General features: G+C 37.8%; 2 protein-coding genes across 3 annotated transcripts in view; one reads left to right on the forward strand and one right to left on the reverse strand.

Annotated features, from left to right (window-relative positions):
• LOC120430358 (kin of IRRE-like protein 3) overlaps positions 1–15,640 on the reverse strand; it is a 450,977-nt gene that overhangs the window by 190,743 nt on the left and 244,594 nt on the right. The gene's annotated exons all lie outside the window — the stretch shown is intronic.
• On the forward strand, positions 13,467–14,048 carry LOC120429734 (uncharacterized). Its single transcript, XM_039594786.1, has one exon. The coding sequence runs from the start codon at positions 13,467–13,469 to the stop codon at positions 14,046–14,048; it is 582 nt and encodes a 193-aa protein (XP_039450720.1).

Here is a 15,640-nt window from a genome sequence, read left to right on the forward strand (position 1 = left end):
ACAAAAACCAAGAATTATTATTTGATACAACTATCAGAACAAAATCGCAACATAAGCGAAAATATTTCAGGTGGAGGGATGATATATTTAGATGGGCGTGCGAATTGTTGTTTAAATATCCTGAAAGGCTTCTAAACTAGACAAACGAGCAATACTGGCTACAATTTGTACATTTTTGGTGCTTCGACAAACTATTCGTAACAAAAACCAAGAATTATTATTTGATACAACTATCAGAACAAAATCGCAACATAAGCGAAAATATTTCAGGTGGAGGGATGATATATTTAGATGGGCGTGCGAATTGTTGTTTAAATATCCTGAAAGGCTTCTAAACTAGACAAACGAGCAATACTGGCTACAATTTGTACATTTTTGGTGCTTCGACAAACTATTCGTAACAAAAACCAAGAATTATTATTTGATACAACTATCAGAACAAAATCGCAACATAAGCGAAAATATTTCAGGTGGAGGGATGATATATTTAGATGGGCGTGCGAATTGTTTAAATATCCTGAAAGGCTTCTAAACTAGACAAACGAGCAATACTGGCTACAATTTGTACATTTTTGGTGCTTCGACAAACTATTCGTAACAAAAACCAAGAATTATTATTTGATACAACTATCAGAACTAAATCGCAACATAAGCGAAAATATTTCAGGTGGAGGGATAATATATTTAGATGGGCGTGCGAATTGTTGTTTAAATATCCTGAAAGGCTTCTAAACTAGACAAACGAGCAATACTGGCTACAATTTGTACATTTTTGGTGCTTTGACAAACTATTCGTAACAAAAACCAAGAATTATTATTTGATACAACTATTTTTTTTTAAAGCAAATTAGTTTGCGTCATCTGCATTTTGTTTTGTGCAAAACTTTTTGTTTTGCCCACTTCAGGCCATTACAAATTTTATTTCAAGTTATTGCCTACACCAACATTAGGTGCGCAATGAAAAGAAAGTTGCAAACGATTATTATCTTTGAATTCTGACTTTCAATTTAATTTTCAGTGTTTGTTTGGTAAATACACACTCGTAAGCACTGAGTTATATTGGTCAGTTATTCGAAAAAAAAGAAGGAATTCTTTGAGGAATTTGAAATAATCTCATCTCAAATTGGTTAACGCAGGCCTGCCCAACCTCACGCAAGCCATTTCATCCGGCCCGCGACGGCTTTCAAAAATAGTGCTATTCATGAGTTATCAAATAAATAAGTTGAGCATCTCAATTGAAAAAAAAAGCTTGAGATCAAATTTTCACAATATCTTACAAAAAAAAATGAAGAAAGTAATTTGTATTTTATGCTCCAGCAATCCAATTTTGCTAATTAAACGTTTATTTGGATTCTGTCATCCCGGGCAGAAGGTAATAACAAAATTAATAATATTTCAATAACAAATCCTGTTAAAATAACAAAAAGTGTTATTTTTTCATCCTGAAGTTCAACTTCAAGAAGAAAAAATAATAACAACTTCTGATAAAATAACAAAATGTGGTATTGAAGTGATATTATATTGAAAATGTTTAATAACACGCTAATAAGAGGAAATGTAATACATTTCAAAAACTCTTCTAATAACAAAATTTGTTATTCGTTCGATATACTGACTGAGAAATGAAATTACCATAAATCGCACAAATTGGAAATGTTTCCCGGGCAGACGGTAATAACAAAATTCATGCGATTTCAATAACAAATACTGTTAAAATAACAGAAAATGTTATGGAATCTTCTTGCAAAATCCATTTTTGCATAATAGTTCAATAACAATTTATGTTATCATAACAAAATGTGTTATTGGTCTGATATTGGTTGAAAGCCAAAACAACTTTGGAATAACATTTTTTGTTATGGAAGAATACCTCCAACTGTTATTGGGATGATCGGATTAGTTGTTAAAATAACAAAAAATAATAACAAAGATTTGTTCGAAGAATTACTAAAAATGTTATTAGTCTGTTATTACAATAACAATCCAATAACAAAAAATTCATAACGAAAAATAACAAATCTTGTTATAAATAACATAAAACGTTATTGGTCTAGTATGCGGGTTCCCCGAGCAGACGGAAATAACTTGGGAATAACATTTTGTGATATTTGAAAATACTACTTCGGGGTCATTATTTTGGCCATGAAATGGGGTCCTTAAGCTAAAGTTATTCTAAAAATTTGAAATTTTGGAAGTTGATTTTTTTTAATTATTTGATATACCCCCTAAGGGACTTTGCTAAAATTGGCTATTTTGACCAATTTCATCGAGATCATTATTTTGGCAATGAAATGGGGTCCTTAAGCTAAAATTATTCTGAAAAGTTGAAATTTTGAAAGTTGATTTTTTTAATTATTTGATATACCCCCTGAGGAACTTTGCTAAAATTGGCTAAAACTATGGGATAATTTTGACCAATTTCGTCGGGGTCATTATTTTGGCCATGAAATGGGATCCTTAAGCTAAAATTATTCTGAAAAGTTGAAATTTTGAAAGTTGATTTTTTTAATTATTTGATATACAGTTAAACCTCGCATAGTGCGCAGGCGTTACGCTTTGTGTTTCTGAGATTACTCAAAAATGGCATAATATTTTTGCAATCATTTTGAAGTTAATTGTAGATTGCCACAAGGCGAACAAATTGCTTCAAACAGATTGCAAAAATATTATGTCATTTTAGAATAATCAAAGAAATACAAAGCGTAACGCCTGCGCACTATGCGAGGTTTAACTGTACCCCCTAAATGACTTTGTTTAAAATGGTTAGAACTATGGGATAATTATGACCAATTTCGTCAGGGTCATTATTTTGGCCTTAAAATGGGGTCCTTAAGCTAAAATTATTCTGAAAAGTTGAAATTTTGAAAGTTGATTTTTTTTAATTATTTCATATACTCCCTAAGGGACTTTGTTTAAAATGGTTAGAACTATGGGATAATTTTGACCAATTTCGTCGGGGTCATTATTTTGGCCATGAAATGGTGTCCTTAAGCTAAAATTATTCTGAAAAGTTGAAATTTTGAAAGTTGATTTTTTTAATTATTTGATATACCCCATAAAGGACTTTGTTTAAAATGGTTTGAACTATGGGATAATTTTGACCAATTTCATCAGGGTCATTATTTTGGCCATGAAATGGGGTCCTTAAGCTAAAATTATTCTAAAAAGTTGAAATTTTGAGAGTTGATTTTATTAATTATTTGATATACCCCCTAAGAGACTTTGCTAAAATTGGCTAGAACTATGGGATAATTTGGACCAATTTCATCGGGATCATTATTTTGGCCATGTAATGGGGTCCTTAAGCTAAAATTATTCTGAAAAGTTGAAATTTTGAAAGTTGATTTTTTAAATTATTTGTTCGTCAGGGTCATTATTTTGGCCATGAAATGGGGTCCTTAAGCTAAAATTATTCTGAAAAGTTGAAATTTTGAAAGTTGATTTTTTTAATTATTTGTTCGTCAGGGTCATTATTTTGGCCATGAAATGGGGTCCTTAAGCTAAAATTATTCTGAAAAGTTGAAATTTTGAAAGTTGGTTTTTTTAATTATTTGTTCGTCAGGGTCATTATTTTGGCCATGAAATGGGGTCCTTAAGCTAAAATTATTCTGAAAAGTTGAAATTTTGAAAGTTGATTTTTTTAATTATTTGATATACCCCATAAAGGACTTTGTTTAAAATGGTTTGAACTATGGGATAATTTTGATCAATTTCGTCAGGGTCATTATTTTGGCCATGAAATGGGGTTTCAAGCTAAAATTAATCCGATTAAATTAACTTTTGAGAGTTAATTTTTTTTTCAATTTTGTTATATTCCCTAACGGAATTGATTTATTTATTGAGAATTTTTGATGTGTGAAAAACAAAAACTGTTATTATTTTCATAGAGCCAGGAAGTCGAAGCTGACGTTGAAGTTCGAGCTGGAGTGAGACCTAGGAGACTGCATCGGATTCAGCAAATTTTCAGCAACTTTTACTTGGAGTCGGAATCTGTGAAGTCGAGTATTTTTGGAGAGCTGAAGTCGTCGTTGACGTCATATCCTGCATCCAGAGTCGGAGTTGTCTTCAAAGAATGGATTCAATGTCGCTTGGAGGTACCCGACTCTGCAGCCCTGACTAGTACAGAGGAGTTATGGCAACTGCAGGTTTATTTGCAAATGGCAAATAAACCAAAACAATAACTTTTTTTGTTATGGAGACATACAAGTTCAATAACATTTTTTGTTATTATGCTGCTCCACCTCTCCGCACAAAATAACAAATCTTGTTATTCCTTCATGATTCCTTCTGTGTTATTGGTTTGTTATTGCAATAACAACATAATAACAGTTTAAGTTATTCTTCGAACAAATCTTTGTTATTGATTTTTGTTATTTTAACAACTAATCCGATCATCCCAATAACATATTTCGATCTTCTCACAATATCAAACACTGACCTTCCCAAGTTATTTCCGTCTGCTCGGGATTGCTATCTTTTTTTTTAAATATTTGTTCCAAATCATTTTCAAATATTTCTTCATATTTATTTTACTCTAATCATTTCGTTACATTTTAAAAGGATTCAAAATTCAAACAATGTTAAAGTCGTTTACTTCAGATTTGAAGTTAATATTTTATTGAAAAAATTTAATGAATTTGACAATTTTAGAAAAAGTGCAGGCAGAAATGCTTTATAAATATTTAGTAAATACTTTTTAACAGTCATGTTTTGCTTCAAAAAAGCACTAAAAATAAATTAACCGTACAGAAAACTTCGTAAACTTAGCTTTTTGAAAAAAAATCTAAAAATATCGATTTTAAAACTCAAGTTTTATATTTTTCTATAATGCAATTTTAATATTGTGTTAAATATTTGAATTAGGCTGTACAGCATATTGAAATTTCAATTATTCAATTGTGTTTTTCAAATTAATGATATCAGAAAATATATTTGTAATCGATAAAACCAATTATAATACAATTTTGTTGAACTCAAATGTGTATACCAAATATAGTCATGCCTCGTTTTAGCACCGCATATGTGGGATGCAAAATCGAGGCGTGCCTAACTGAAGCCCACAGTTCATGGGATGTCGGCTATATGGGAGAAATTGGCTTTAATCATATTAAAAATCATGCAAACATAAAAAAAACTATAGCGTTTTGGAATCGGGATGATGATGAAAATTTTCACAAAAATACGCATTGTCCTGTATTTTGAAAATGCCTTTTTTTTACTTTAAAAAACTTCAAAATAATTGTAATTGCAATATAGATATTAAATGATCCAGTTTTTCCACATTTCGAATGCCATCCCATTTTATTTAAATGATTAAAAATTATAGCAAAAATTCGTAGCTTCGAATAAATACTCAAAATTTCAGTTTTTTACAGTATGGGTATCAAATGATAGTACTTATTTCAGTGCACAGTAATTTGTAATCAAAACTTTATTGCTCTTGGTTTCTGTCGGTTTATTGAACTGTACTGGACGGTAATTAAACAAGAAAACTGTAACTTTCTACATCTTGAGCTGTATTTCAGCACAGGACGGTTCTGTTTTGTCTGATCTATTCTGTACTGTGTCTCGCGGAGCAATGGCCACTTCTCGAGAAGGTTCTTGTGACCAAAGCTGGTAGTTCTAGCGGGAAATTCTATAACAATACCAAGAACTCATTTGGAGATGCTTAGAATTATTCTGTAGTACTAGATCTAACTGAACTGATACAAATCTACAATCTGAACCTTTTGCATGTGCAAACAGCCGCCATGTTTCTTAAAATGCTCCCACTTTACCCGTACATGAAAAAAAAACTGAACTTTGTCCAAAAGTTTCAAATTGTTGATTTCATTTCTGTTGAAATGAATCAGATGAAATTGTGAAGTCAAACCAAAGCGAGAAATATGCCCGTTTGATTTTTTCTTAATTGGTATTACTTGAGATGGGGCAAAGCCAAGCAACACCTTAAGTTCGTTTTGATCTCATCCACCGACAAGTCGTTGGAGAGACCTTACAGGACCGCCTTGAATGGACGAGCATTCTTGGTCTCATATGTGTAGAAATTGTGTTCGTGGTTTTTCAAATAACCAACAAACGTTTGATGATCTTGTAAAGATTCCATCAACAAGCGACATTCTCCTCTTCGACCAAGCTGGAACGAAACCTTCAAATTGCAAGTTTCCTTGCAATTCTTCAGTTGCGTTCGAAAGCTGGCCAAATCGGAGACGGAAGTCACTACAATTGGCGGAGCCTTTACTTGTTTCTCGACGGCAGAAGGCTCAGTACGAGGAGAAGGATCCTTGTCAACAGTTTCGGATAAAACACCGAAACTGTTTGTCAATGGAATTGGGGGATTGTTTTCTTTTTCTGTTTCCGTTAGCCGATTTAGCGTTCAAACGCTTCACCGACGTAACGACCAAATCTTTAGAAGATTTGCGTTTACCTTTGTTTTGACGCATTTTGCAAGCAAAGTTCTCTTGAAAAGATGGCTTTGTTTGTAAAATACAACAAAATTTCAGGTGGGGTTAGTCTTGAAAAAACTGTTTAGAATTTTTGAAAGTAACTTAGGTAGTCTTTAAAAAGACTGTGAATTTTGAAATAACTCTGAGCTTAGGAAGTAAAAATACCGCAGCTCTAGTGTCCGTTCACCTCGAAGGTTCGCAAGACACTGATATATTAGATTTTTAACCGATCCTCGGTCCCAACCTGGTCGTAGCACCTTAAAAGACCTATTAAAAATAGGTTATGAATAAAAATATATTAAAATAAATTTAAAATAGTGAGAGGAAAAAAGCTAGAAAAAAATAAAATCTAAATAATTACACAATTATATACTAGACTGAATCAAAATAATTCATTTGTTTGAATTCGTGACCAGTCGACTTCAAAATAAAAAGTTCAGTTTGTGTTCGTCAAGACAGGTTTTACATTTTTTTTCAAATTGTCACCCAAAATATCTGGTATTGCCAGATTTGTCTGGCTACCTGGCAACTTTGGTTTTGGACGGCATATTATCAAATTTGAATCACAGTCATAAATAAAAATTTAAAAAAAAAATCGTAAGATTTACTAAAGTGACAAAAACAATTGTATTATAACTTCGTTTCCAATTTAAAAAAAATGCAGACTTTTTTTTGTCAAAAAATACAGACACCGCCTTTGAAGAAATTGGCAACCCTGTTCACGACTCTTTTGTGGCAAACAGACCTGACCATTTGAGGTTATGCTGAAAATCACCATCCATTGTTGTCGTATAATCATAGCTATTAAACAACAATCAAAATTTTACAATTTTTTAATATCAAGCTGTGGGGTTTGAAACTGGACCTAGTAGACCACATCCAGACAAAATTTTGTCAGCCAAAACCGAAAAATTTAGGTCCATTTATTTTTCGAGTGATTTGATAGCCTCTCCTCAGTGTGGATGGCAAAACTTGACCAACAAAATGCCTTCTTGCAGACAATTTATTCTGAATTTTTAACCGAACAAAATGTTCAAAAAGAAGCAAGAAATTAAATCTTTTTAGTACAATGCAAAAAAAAAGCATTTCGAAAGTTATTACTTTTTTTTAAATACTCAAAAATTTCACAAAACGATCGGTTGTTTTCATACATTTTAATTGTAATAATTTTTTTTTTTTGAAAACACTTAAAAAATTCACAAAACTCAGAATTTCAAAATTTGTTGCATTCAAAATGTTTCAAGTTAAAATAAAAAAATAAAGATCAACGATTATAAATTTCTTGAACGGTGTCTTTACCTACATCGCTGCCGAAGCCACCAAATCGATCATTAAACCGTCCTAAATGTACCGATTTTTAACAAATATGTTTTTTGTGGTTTCAGAGTGGTATTTTTTATCACATGAATTAGTTGCAAACGTTTTTAAGAATCGTTATTGAGTCAACATTAGATGTTAAATTTTACCACCTTTTTATCTTGGTGTGTTGCCACTAGTTACTAGCAACTCACATTCTCTCATACTTCCATTGAATTTAACTGAGCGTGTTTGCCACATTTATGACAGATGTTCATTAACCAAGCTCGACTATATTCGCATGGAAAACTACACACCCGTTTCAGCATAAACATTCATTGGTCTGTTGTAACGTTCCACTATCTACCTGCAGAAACACAACCCACTTTTGTGTTTTCATATCGTACAAGACCCGTAACCACGTGCCCGATTTACAACCTTCGTTATAACTTTGGAGCGCGTACTTTTCGACTTGCAGGGTTCTGCAGCAGCGTGTTACGAATCTTGCACGCCGCGTTGCAAACCAACCACAATATCCCAGTACTGGCAGCACCAACGGGTGTAACCATTATTGACTCCCCTCTGGAGAGGATGCACGGGAAAAACCCTCGACCAACGTGTATGTGTGATGTTCATGACCAACAGAGCTGGCAGAAAATTAAATCAACATCACCCCCGTGTGACCAGCAGTGCAAAGTTCACGGCAGCACACCGCAGGTATGGCACGGTACGGTTTGGTCTAGATTCTGTCTCCTGGCAGCCTTGAACTTGCAGAACAACATTTATCTTTTTTTTTTTTTTCATAAAATTATTTTTATTAGGTCCTTTTCGGTACTGGGACCTGGTTAGGACCGAGTCGGCTTTTGTAATTACAAAAAACTTAATAATTACAGAGGATCTTGTGTGTAAATGTTAGTGGGAGGGGAGCCGATTACCCGCGGCCTACTCGGGGTTAGTAGGGAAGGGATTGATGTTAAAGACAAGGCATGGGATGGGAAGGGGGATTGTGTAGGGGTCTTGGTTGGCTCTGCTGGCCTTTGCGTTTTGTCCTCAGCCGCAACTCGGTGTCCAGCTGCTGGGGCGATCTTGCTTTGCATCCGGTGCAAACCAGAAACGACGGCTTTGTGTGAAGGCGAGTTATTCTAACTGAAGGAAAACTAACTGAAGGAAAACTAACTGGAAGAAAACTAAATAGATATTTTGGAATCTGAGAGGAACTGATAGATAGGATAGAGAACATCAAGGTCTAGTTGAGATAGCGCGTCTCGCATCGGGATTTCTGGTGGTCTTCCTCGGGCCCTGAGGGTATCTTTCAACTTAATTCTGTGAGCCTGGTGATCTGGACACGCCCATACGAGATGGTCGATGTCCTGATAACCCTGCCCACAGTCGCATAAGTTCGTATCCCTCATGTTGATACGGTAAAGATGAGCCTTGGACGAGTAATGGTTCGACATAAGGCGGGACATCGTTCTGATGAATCCACGCGTCAAGTCCATTCCCTTGAACCAGGCTTTTCTTTGCACCTTAGGTCGTATGGAATACATCCAACGTCCCTTGGTGTCGTCGTCCCATTGTTTTTGCCAATCCAGGAGCGCACGCTGCCTCGGCAAACCGTAGCATTCTTGTAGGCTAATTGGCCTTTCAAAAATGTCTCCACTCTCAGCACCCTTCTTGGCGAGCAAGTCCGCTTTCTCATTACCCGGAATCGAGCAATGAGCGCGGACCCACACCACCGTGATGCTGAAGGACTGAGCCGCCAGGTTGTTTAAAGTCTTGCGTATTTCCGTGAGGAAAAACGCAGACTCCCTGGTCGGCTTCAGAGACCGGATAGCCTCAACAGAGCTAAAGCTATCGGTGAAGATGAAGTAGTGGTCAGGTGGCATGGTCTCGATGATTCGCAGTGCGCAGTAAACCGCGGCTAACTCTGCGACGTAAACCGAACTCGGGTCCTTCAGCTTAAAGAACAGCTGATAAGATTCATGATAAACACCGAAGCCCGTACAGCCGTCGAGCTTGGAGCCATCGGTGAAGAATCTGTTGTTTGGAGGAACATGGTTGTACTTTGATGCGAAGATCGACGGTACTACTCCCCGCAGAAGATGGTTTGGGATACCGCGAGTATCGGCTTTCATGGACGTGTCGAAGCCAATCAGGGTGCTGCTGGTTAACGGAGGCGTGCGCTGTACCGTTGTGCTCGGGCTCCACTCCCACGATGACATAAAGTCATAGTATAGAAGCATGCGCCGAGACTCAACGTGAAGGTTCAGCAACGTTTCAAAGTTGTCAATTACCAGTTTATTCCTGTAATCACACCGGATCAGGAACCGGTAAGACAGTTCGTAGTAACGAGTTCGCAGAGGCAATACTCCCGCCAAGACCTCGAGGGTCATGTTGTGAGTTGAGTGCATGCATCCCAAGACAATGCGAAGACTTCGGTACTGTATCCGCTGGAGAACCAACAAGCGTGATTTCGCAGCTGACTGGAAGCAGAAACTGCCATATTCCAGCACCGAGAGTATCGTTGTCTTGTACAGTCGAAGCAGGTCAGAAGGATGAGCACCCCACCGGTTGCCAGAGACACTGCGCAGAAAATTAGTTCTTTGCAGGCACTTTTGCTTCAGGTAGTTAATGTGCTTCCCCCATGTTCCCTTTTGATCGAAGATGGTACCCATGTACATGAAGTGGTCCGACTGCTCGATAGTCTTTCCCGAGAGAGAAAGATTGAGCTGTGCCGGTACAGGCTTCCCTGTAAAAACGACCAGTTCCGTCTTCGCCGGAGAGAATTCAATACCCTTTTCAACTGCCCAATGGGCCAAGTTGTTCAGGGTATCTTGCAATGGTTCTAGCAGATCGACTTCCTTCTTGGCAGTGATTGAAACCACTGCGTCATCTGCGTACTGTATAAGGGTGCAGTCTCCGGTCAAGCAATCATCGATGTCGCTGACGTAGAAGTTATACATGGATGGGCTAAGGCGTGAGCCTTGTGCCAAACCCATGTAACTTATCCGGGTGATTGCCAGATCACCTTGCACAAAGTGCATGTGTTTTTCTGACAACAGGTTGATGAGGAAGTTGCACATCGTCGGATTGAGACCGCTCCGCCGCAGCTTTACTCCCAACACATCGATGGAGACTGAATCGAATGCACCCTTGATGTCTAGAAAGACAGAAGCCATTTGCTGTTTCTTACCACGGGCTATGTCGATCCCTGTGGCCAGCAAGGCTAGACAGTCGCTTGTTCCCTTGCCTCTCCGGAAGCCATACTGCGTGTCTGACAGCAAGTGCTCTCGTTCCATCCATGGTTCGAGGCGGTCGAGGATCATCTTCTCCAGCAACTTGCGTAGACACGACAGCAAGCTGATTGGACGATACGAGTTGTGGTCGGACGCCGGCTTACCGGGCTTTTGAATGGCAACCACCCGGACCTGTCGCCATTCGTGTGGAATTACGTTCTGCTCCACCAACGTGTTGAACAGTTTCAACAGACGCTGCTTGGCGACGTCCGGAAGATTCTTCAGCAAGCTGAACTTGATCTTGTCCGGACCAGGAGCAGTGTTGTTGCCCGTCAATAGTGCTATGGAGAGCTCTACCATCGAGAAGGGAGGATTAGAATCGCTCCCATCAACAACGTCGAATGATGGTTGTGTCGGCACCGAGTCCGGGCACACCTTCTTGGCGAAATCCAATATCCACTTGTCCGATTTTTCCACACTCTCGTTCGGAACGGAACCTCTTCGCATGGCCCTCGCAAACATTTATCTTTCCCGTTGCCAGGGATGATGATGCTGTGCAGCGTAACGGGGCAAGACTGTTGGGCGGTAGGTGAGCATATTTTTTTTTCAATCCACATGCTAGATCTTGAGGCATTGTAACTCATTAAAAATGTCATAAACTGCTAGAAAACAGAATTAAATCCTGTTCACTATCGAAGAAACCACCTCACAATCCACCATCTTGCGCTGCAAAAGCAAATCTTCATGTATCACAACCTTACCCGGGAGAGATGCCGATCTGGTTTCTAGAGGCTGGGGGGGGGGTTGTGAACAGCAAGTGTGTTCGCATACGATTATGCGGGTGTGTGTATGATAAATAAATCAACATTTACGAGCCACATTATCTGGGTCAACAGCAACAAACATCCACACCGGCTGCGTTTCGTCTTGGTACCCACAACGATGTTCTGAAGAGTACATCACGTAACGCTGATGGCGTACGATGATGTTGACGATGATGATGTACCCATCATTTGAAATGATGATGAAGGTTCCCCGAACAGGCCAACTAGAACTAGTGCTGGTGATGGGCGGAAGCAGCAGCCGGCACCAGGACTCCATATTGACCAGTAGATTACATGCATGAAAAGATGGGTACAGGGAAATAGACGAGTTAAGATTTATCTTGCATCACTCGATCTATACTTATCGTAAGAAATAGTTGAATGGAATAAAACGAAACATAAATAATCATTAACTGACGCACATAAAATCCTTGCATTAAATCTTGCAGTTGCACTCAAAATGAATTGTTACAAAGCCCCAAAGGTACTTTTAACATGAATTTCCGCAAACTCCCCAAGCTGCAATCAACAAACATTTCCAATAAATTTGCATCGCTTCGGGCGAAACGCAGCTATAATGTTTTCCGAACGTCTTCCATCTTTCCAACTCTCCAGATCGCAAAAAAAAAGCAAAAAAAAAATAGATCCTTGAGTGCGTCCAAATTGGAAGCTTTCACAATGCCGGGCCACCCTCAACCCACTCTTATGTTGTACACTTTTGTTCGCTGTGCACTTCTGCGCTTTCCCTTCCTTTAGCTGGCAAGAACTGCAACCCACTTATGCTGCTGCAAAGTGACGCTTTTGCCAGGGATTTCCGCTCCTAATGTCCGTACCGGATGATGATATATTGCGCATGAAAGACCGGTAGCGCCTCGTGCCCACCCCTCCCGAGACGACTTTTGCTCTAGCACTGGAGCAACAGCTTCCAGTGGTTGGAGTCACCGACGGTCGGGTTAGCGAAAAGATTACAGGGCGTAATGTGATCGAGTCATGGGTGGCCTGTGTTTAATAGTTTCAGGTACTAAGAAATTATAATTAAATTTGATTTTCTTTGATTTTAACTTTTTTTTAATTTATGATAAGGCGAGTCAAAGACGGTCTGAAAAATCAGAGGGCAAAAACATATTTTTTAATAGAATTACAAAATGTCCATTAAAATTTGAGTACAATAAGCTGAACTCAATTTAAAATGCATTCCCCTGCGTTAAGAATCATTTCTATCATGTTTGAGTTTTTTAAAAATCTGTTGAATTTTTGAAAATTTTCGATGCACTGTACCGCAAAAAGTTTTCTTCTCGCTAAAATTTTTGTGTTCTTCATCAATACATATTTGCATCAGCCTTACTAGGTTTAGAGAATTTTGTCAATTTCACGGACAGCGTAAAATTAAAGAATACTCGTAATTATTTATGCATTGATTTAAAAAAATACATTTTTCTTATTCGAGCAATTGTTTCGTGCATAGCGATGGCCAAGTGGCCGTGGTGAAACTGGTAGTGGCCAGCCGGCTGTTCAGGTATGTGAGGATTTTTAACTTGCCGCCAGAAATCGAAGAGAAAGACATTTCGGCCGTTCTGTCCCAATTTGGAACCATTCGGCAACATGTCCGGGAACGCTACCCAACGGAATACGGCTACACGGTATACAGTGGTGTGCGTGGCGTCCACATGGAGATCGCCAAGGAGATACCGCCTAACCTCTACATCGGTCACTTCAAAGCACGCTTGTACTATGAAGGTTTGAAGAATAGATGTTTCTATTGCAAACTGGAAGGACACATCAAGGTCAACTGCCCGAAGATAGCGAGCTTGAAGTCTTCGACACCAGCCGGATCGTTCAGTGCCATCGTCGCAGGGGCGATCGCAGCCAACGCAACTGATCTCACACTATCAACCGACATGACCACGCTGACACCACAAAACAAGCCACCAATACAACCGCGCGATCCCGATCGCGGAATTTCGCCGACGCCGGAAGAAGCAGACGACGACAACGAGATGGACGACGACGATGAAGATGAGCGAGAGGAGGAATCCGGCGCTGACGAATCGCCCGATCTCGGCGGCGACAAGCATCGTAAGCCCCGAAGTAGTTCACGCAACGTACTCGAGCAGTTGGAGAACCGTTCTCGCTCTCGCAGCCTGATCCGGCCTGAAGGTACTGGGGGAAACGGGGGGAAGAATGGGAAAGAGGGGAAGGGTGGAAAGGGGGGAAAGGGGGGGAAGGGAAGGGGTCGACCACGCAAGTAGATTAAGTGATGATGGAGAAGGAGGATAGTTCGTGCGAAAAAGGAGGAGAATGGTAGTTGGTATGATCTGCAACTGTGTAAGAGAAGACGAATGTATGTGTGTGTGTGTGGGTAAAAAAACGTAAAAAAAACAAAGAGGAGGTAAAGATGTTCAAAATGCCACTAGTTCGTAATATTGCTACCGCTAATCTAAATGCTATCAATTCCGATGTGAAGAAATCACTACTTAAAGATTTTATATGGAACAACGACTTAGACATTATTTTTATTCAAGAACTATCATTTGAAAATTTTGCATTCCTGAATTCGCATACAGCAATTGTAAATATTAGCGCTAATAATAAGGGAACTGGAATTCTTTTACGAAATAACTTACAATATTCTGATATAATTTTAAATGAAAACGGAAGAATATCATCCGTTTGCGTTGACTCTATTAACTATATAAATATTTATGCACATAGTGGAAGCAACCAGAAAAAGGAAAGAGACACGTTATTTAATGAAGACATTTTGATTCATCTTGCGCATGGCAAGGAAAATGTCATAGTTGGTGATTTTAATTGTATACTTTTGGCTGAAGACATGAATGGAGTAGTTAAGAATTATTGCAAAGGACTGCAAAATTTAATCTCTGGACTAGAATTGAAAGACGTTGAACAAACCATATTGAAATCACGAGTTAACTTTACATTTATTAGAGGTACATCCAAATCACGCTTAGACAGATTTTATGCATCGAATGAATTTATTAATCAAATATCTTGTATTAAAACGTTACCATTAAGCTTTTCTGATCACCATGGCGTACTTGTTAAACTCAATTTAAAAGACAATGCTCCTAATATTTTTATAGGTCGTGGTTTCTGGAAACTAAATTCCTTTTTTCTCAATGACAATGATATTTTGACGCAATTCACGGCAATGTACAATGGACTAAGAAATCGGAATTCTTTTATAAACTTATGCTATTGGTGGAATGAAGTAATGAAAACAAAATCAAAAAGTTTCTTCAAAAAAATTAGCTTTGAAAGTAATCAACAAACAATTCGAGAGAAAAGCTTTTACTATCGTTGTCTCAATGAACTTTTTGAAAAGCAAAAAGAAGGAGAGAATGTTGGTTCTGAAATGAAAATTGTTAAATCAAAATTAATGGAAATAGAGCAAAATAAATTACAATTTTATCGCTATACTTTTCGAACTAGTAATTTAATTGAAAATGAGAAACTAAGTATTTATCAAATAACATCTAGAATAAAAAATTCAACGCCATCAAAGCTTATCAGTCTACGTATAAATAACAAAGTTACTTCAAAAACATCAGAACTAAAATCAATGATCTTTGACCATTTTAAGAACATTTTTTGTAAACGAGCTGAAAGTGGATCAGATAATGATGATATTTTGGAGCATATCACAATGACGCTGAACGATGCCGAACGGGATGCCCTTTCCAAACCAATAGAATTACAAGAACTTAAAGATGCTATTTTCAATGCTTCTAATAATTCTTCACCAGGACCCGATGGATTAAACTATGATTTTTATAAGACTTTCTTTGATGTTTTAAATACAGACCTGTTGAACTTATTT

Source organism: Culex pipiens, chromosome 2 (genome assembly GCF_016801865.2).
Source record: "Culex pipiens pallens isolate TS chromosome 2, TS_CPP_V2, whole genome shotgun sequence".
Lineage (NCBI taxonomy): Eukaryota > Metazoa > Arthropoda > Insecta > Diptera > Culicidae > Culex > Culex pipiens.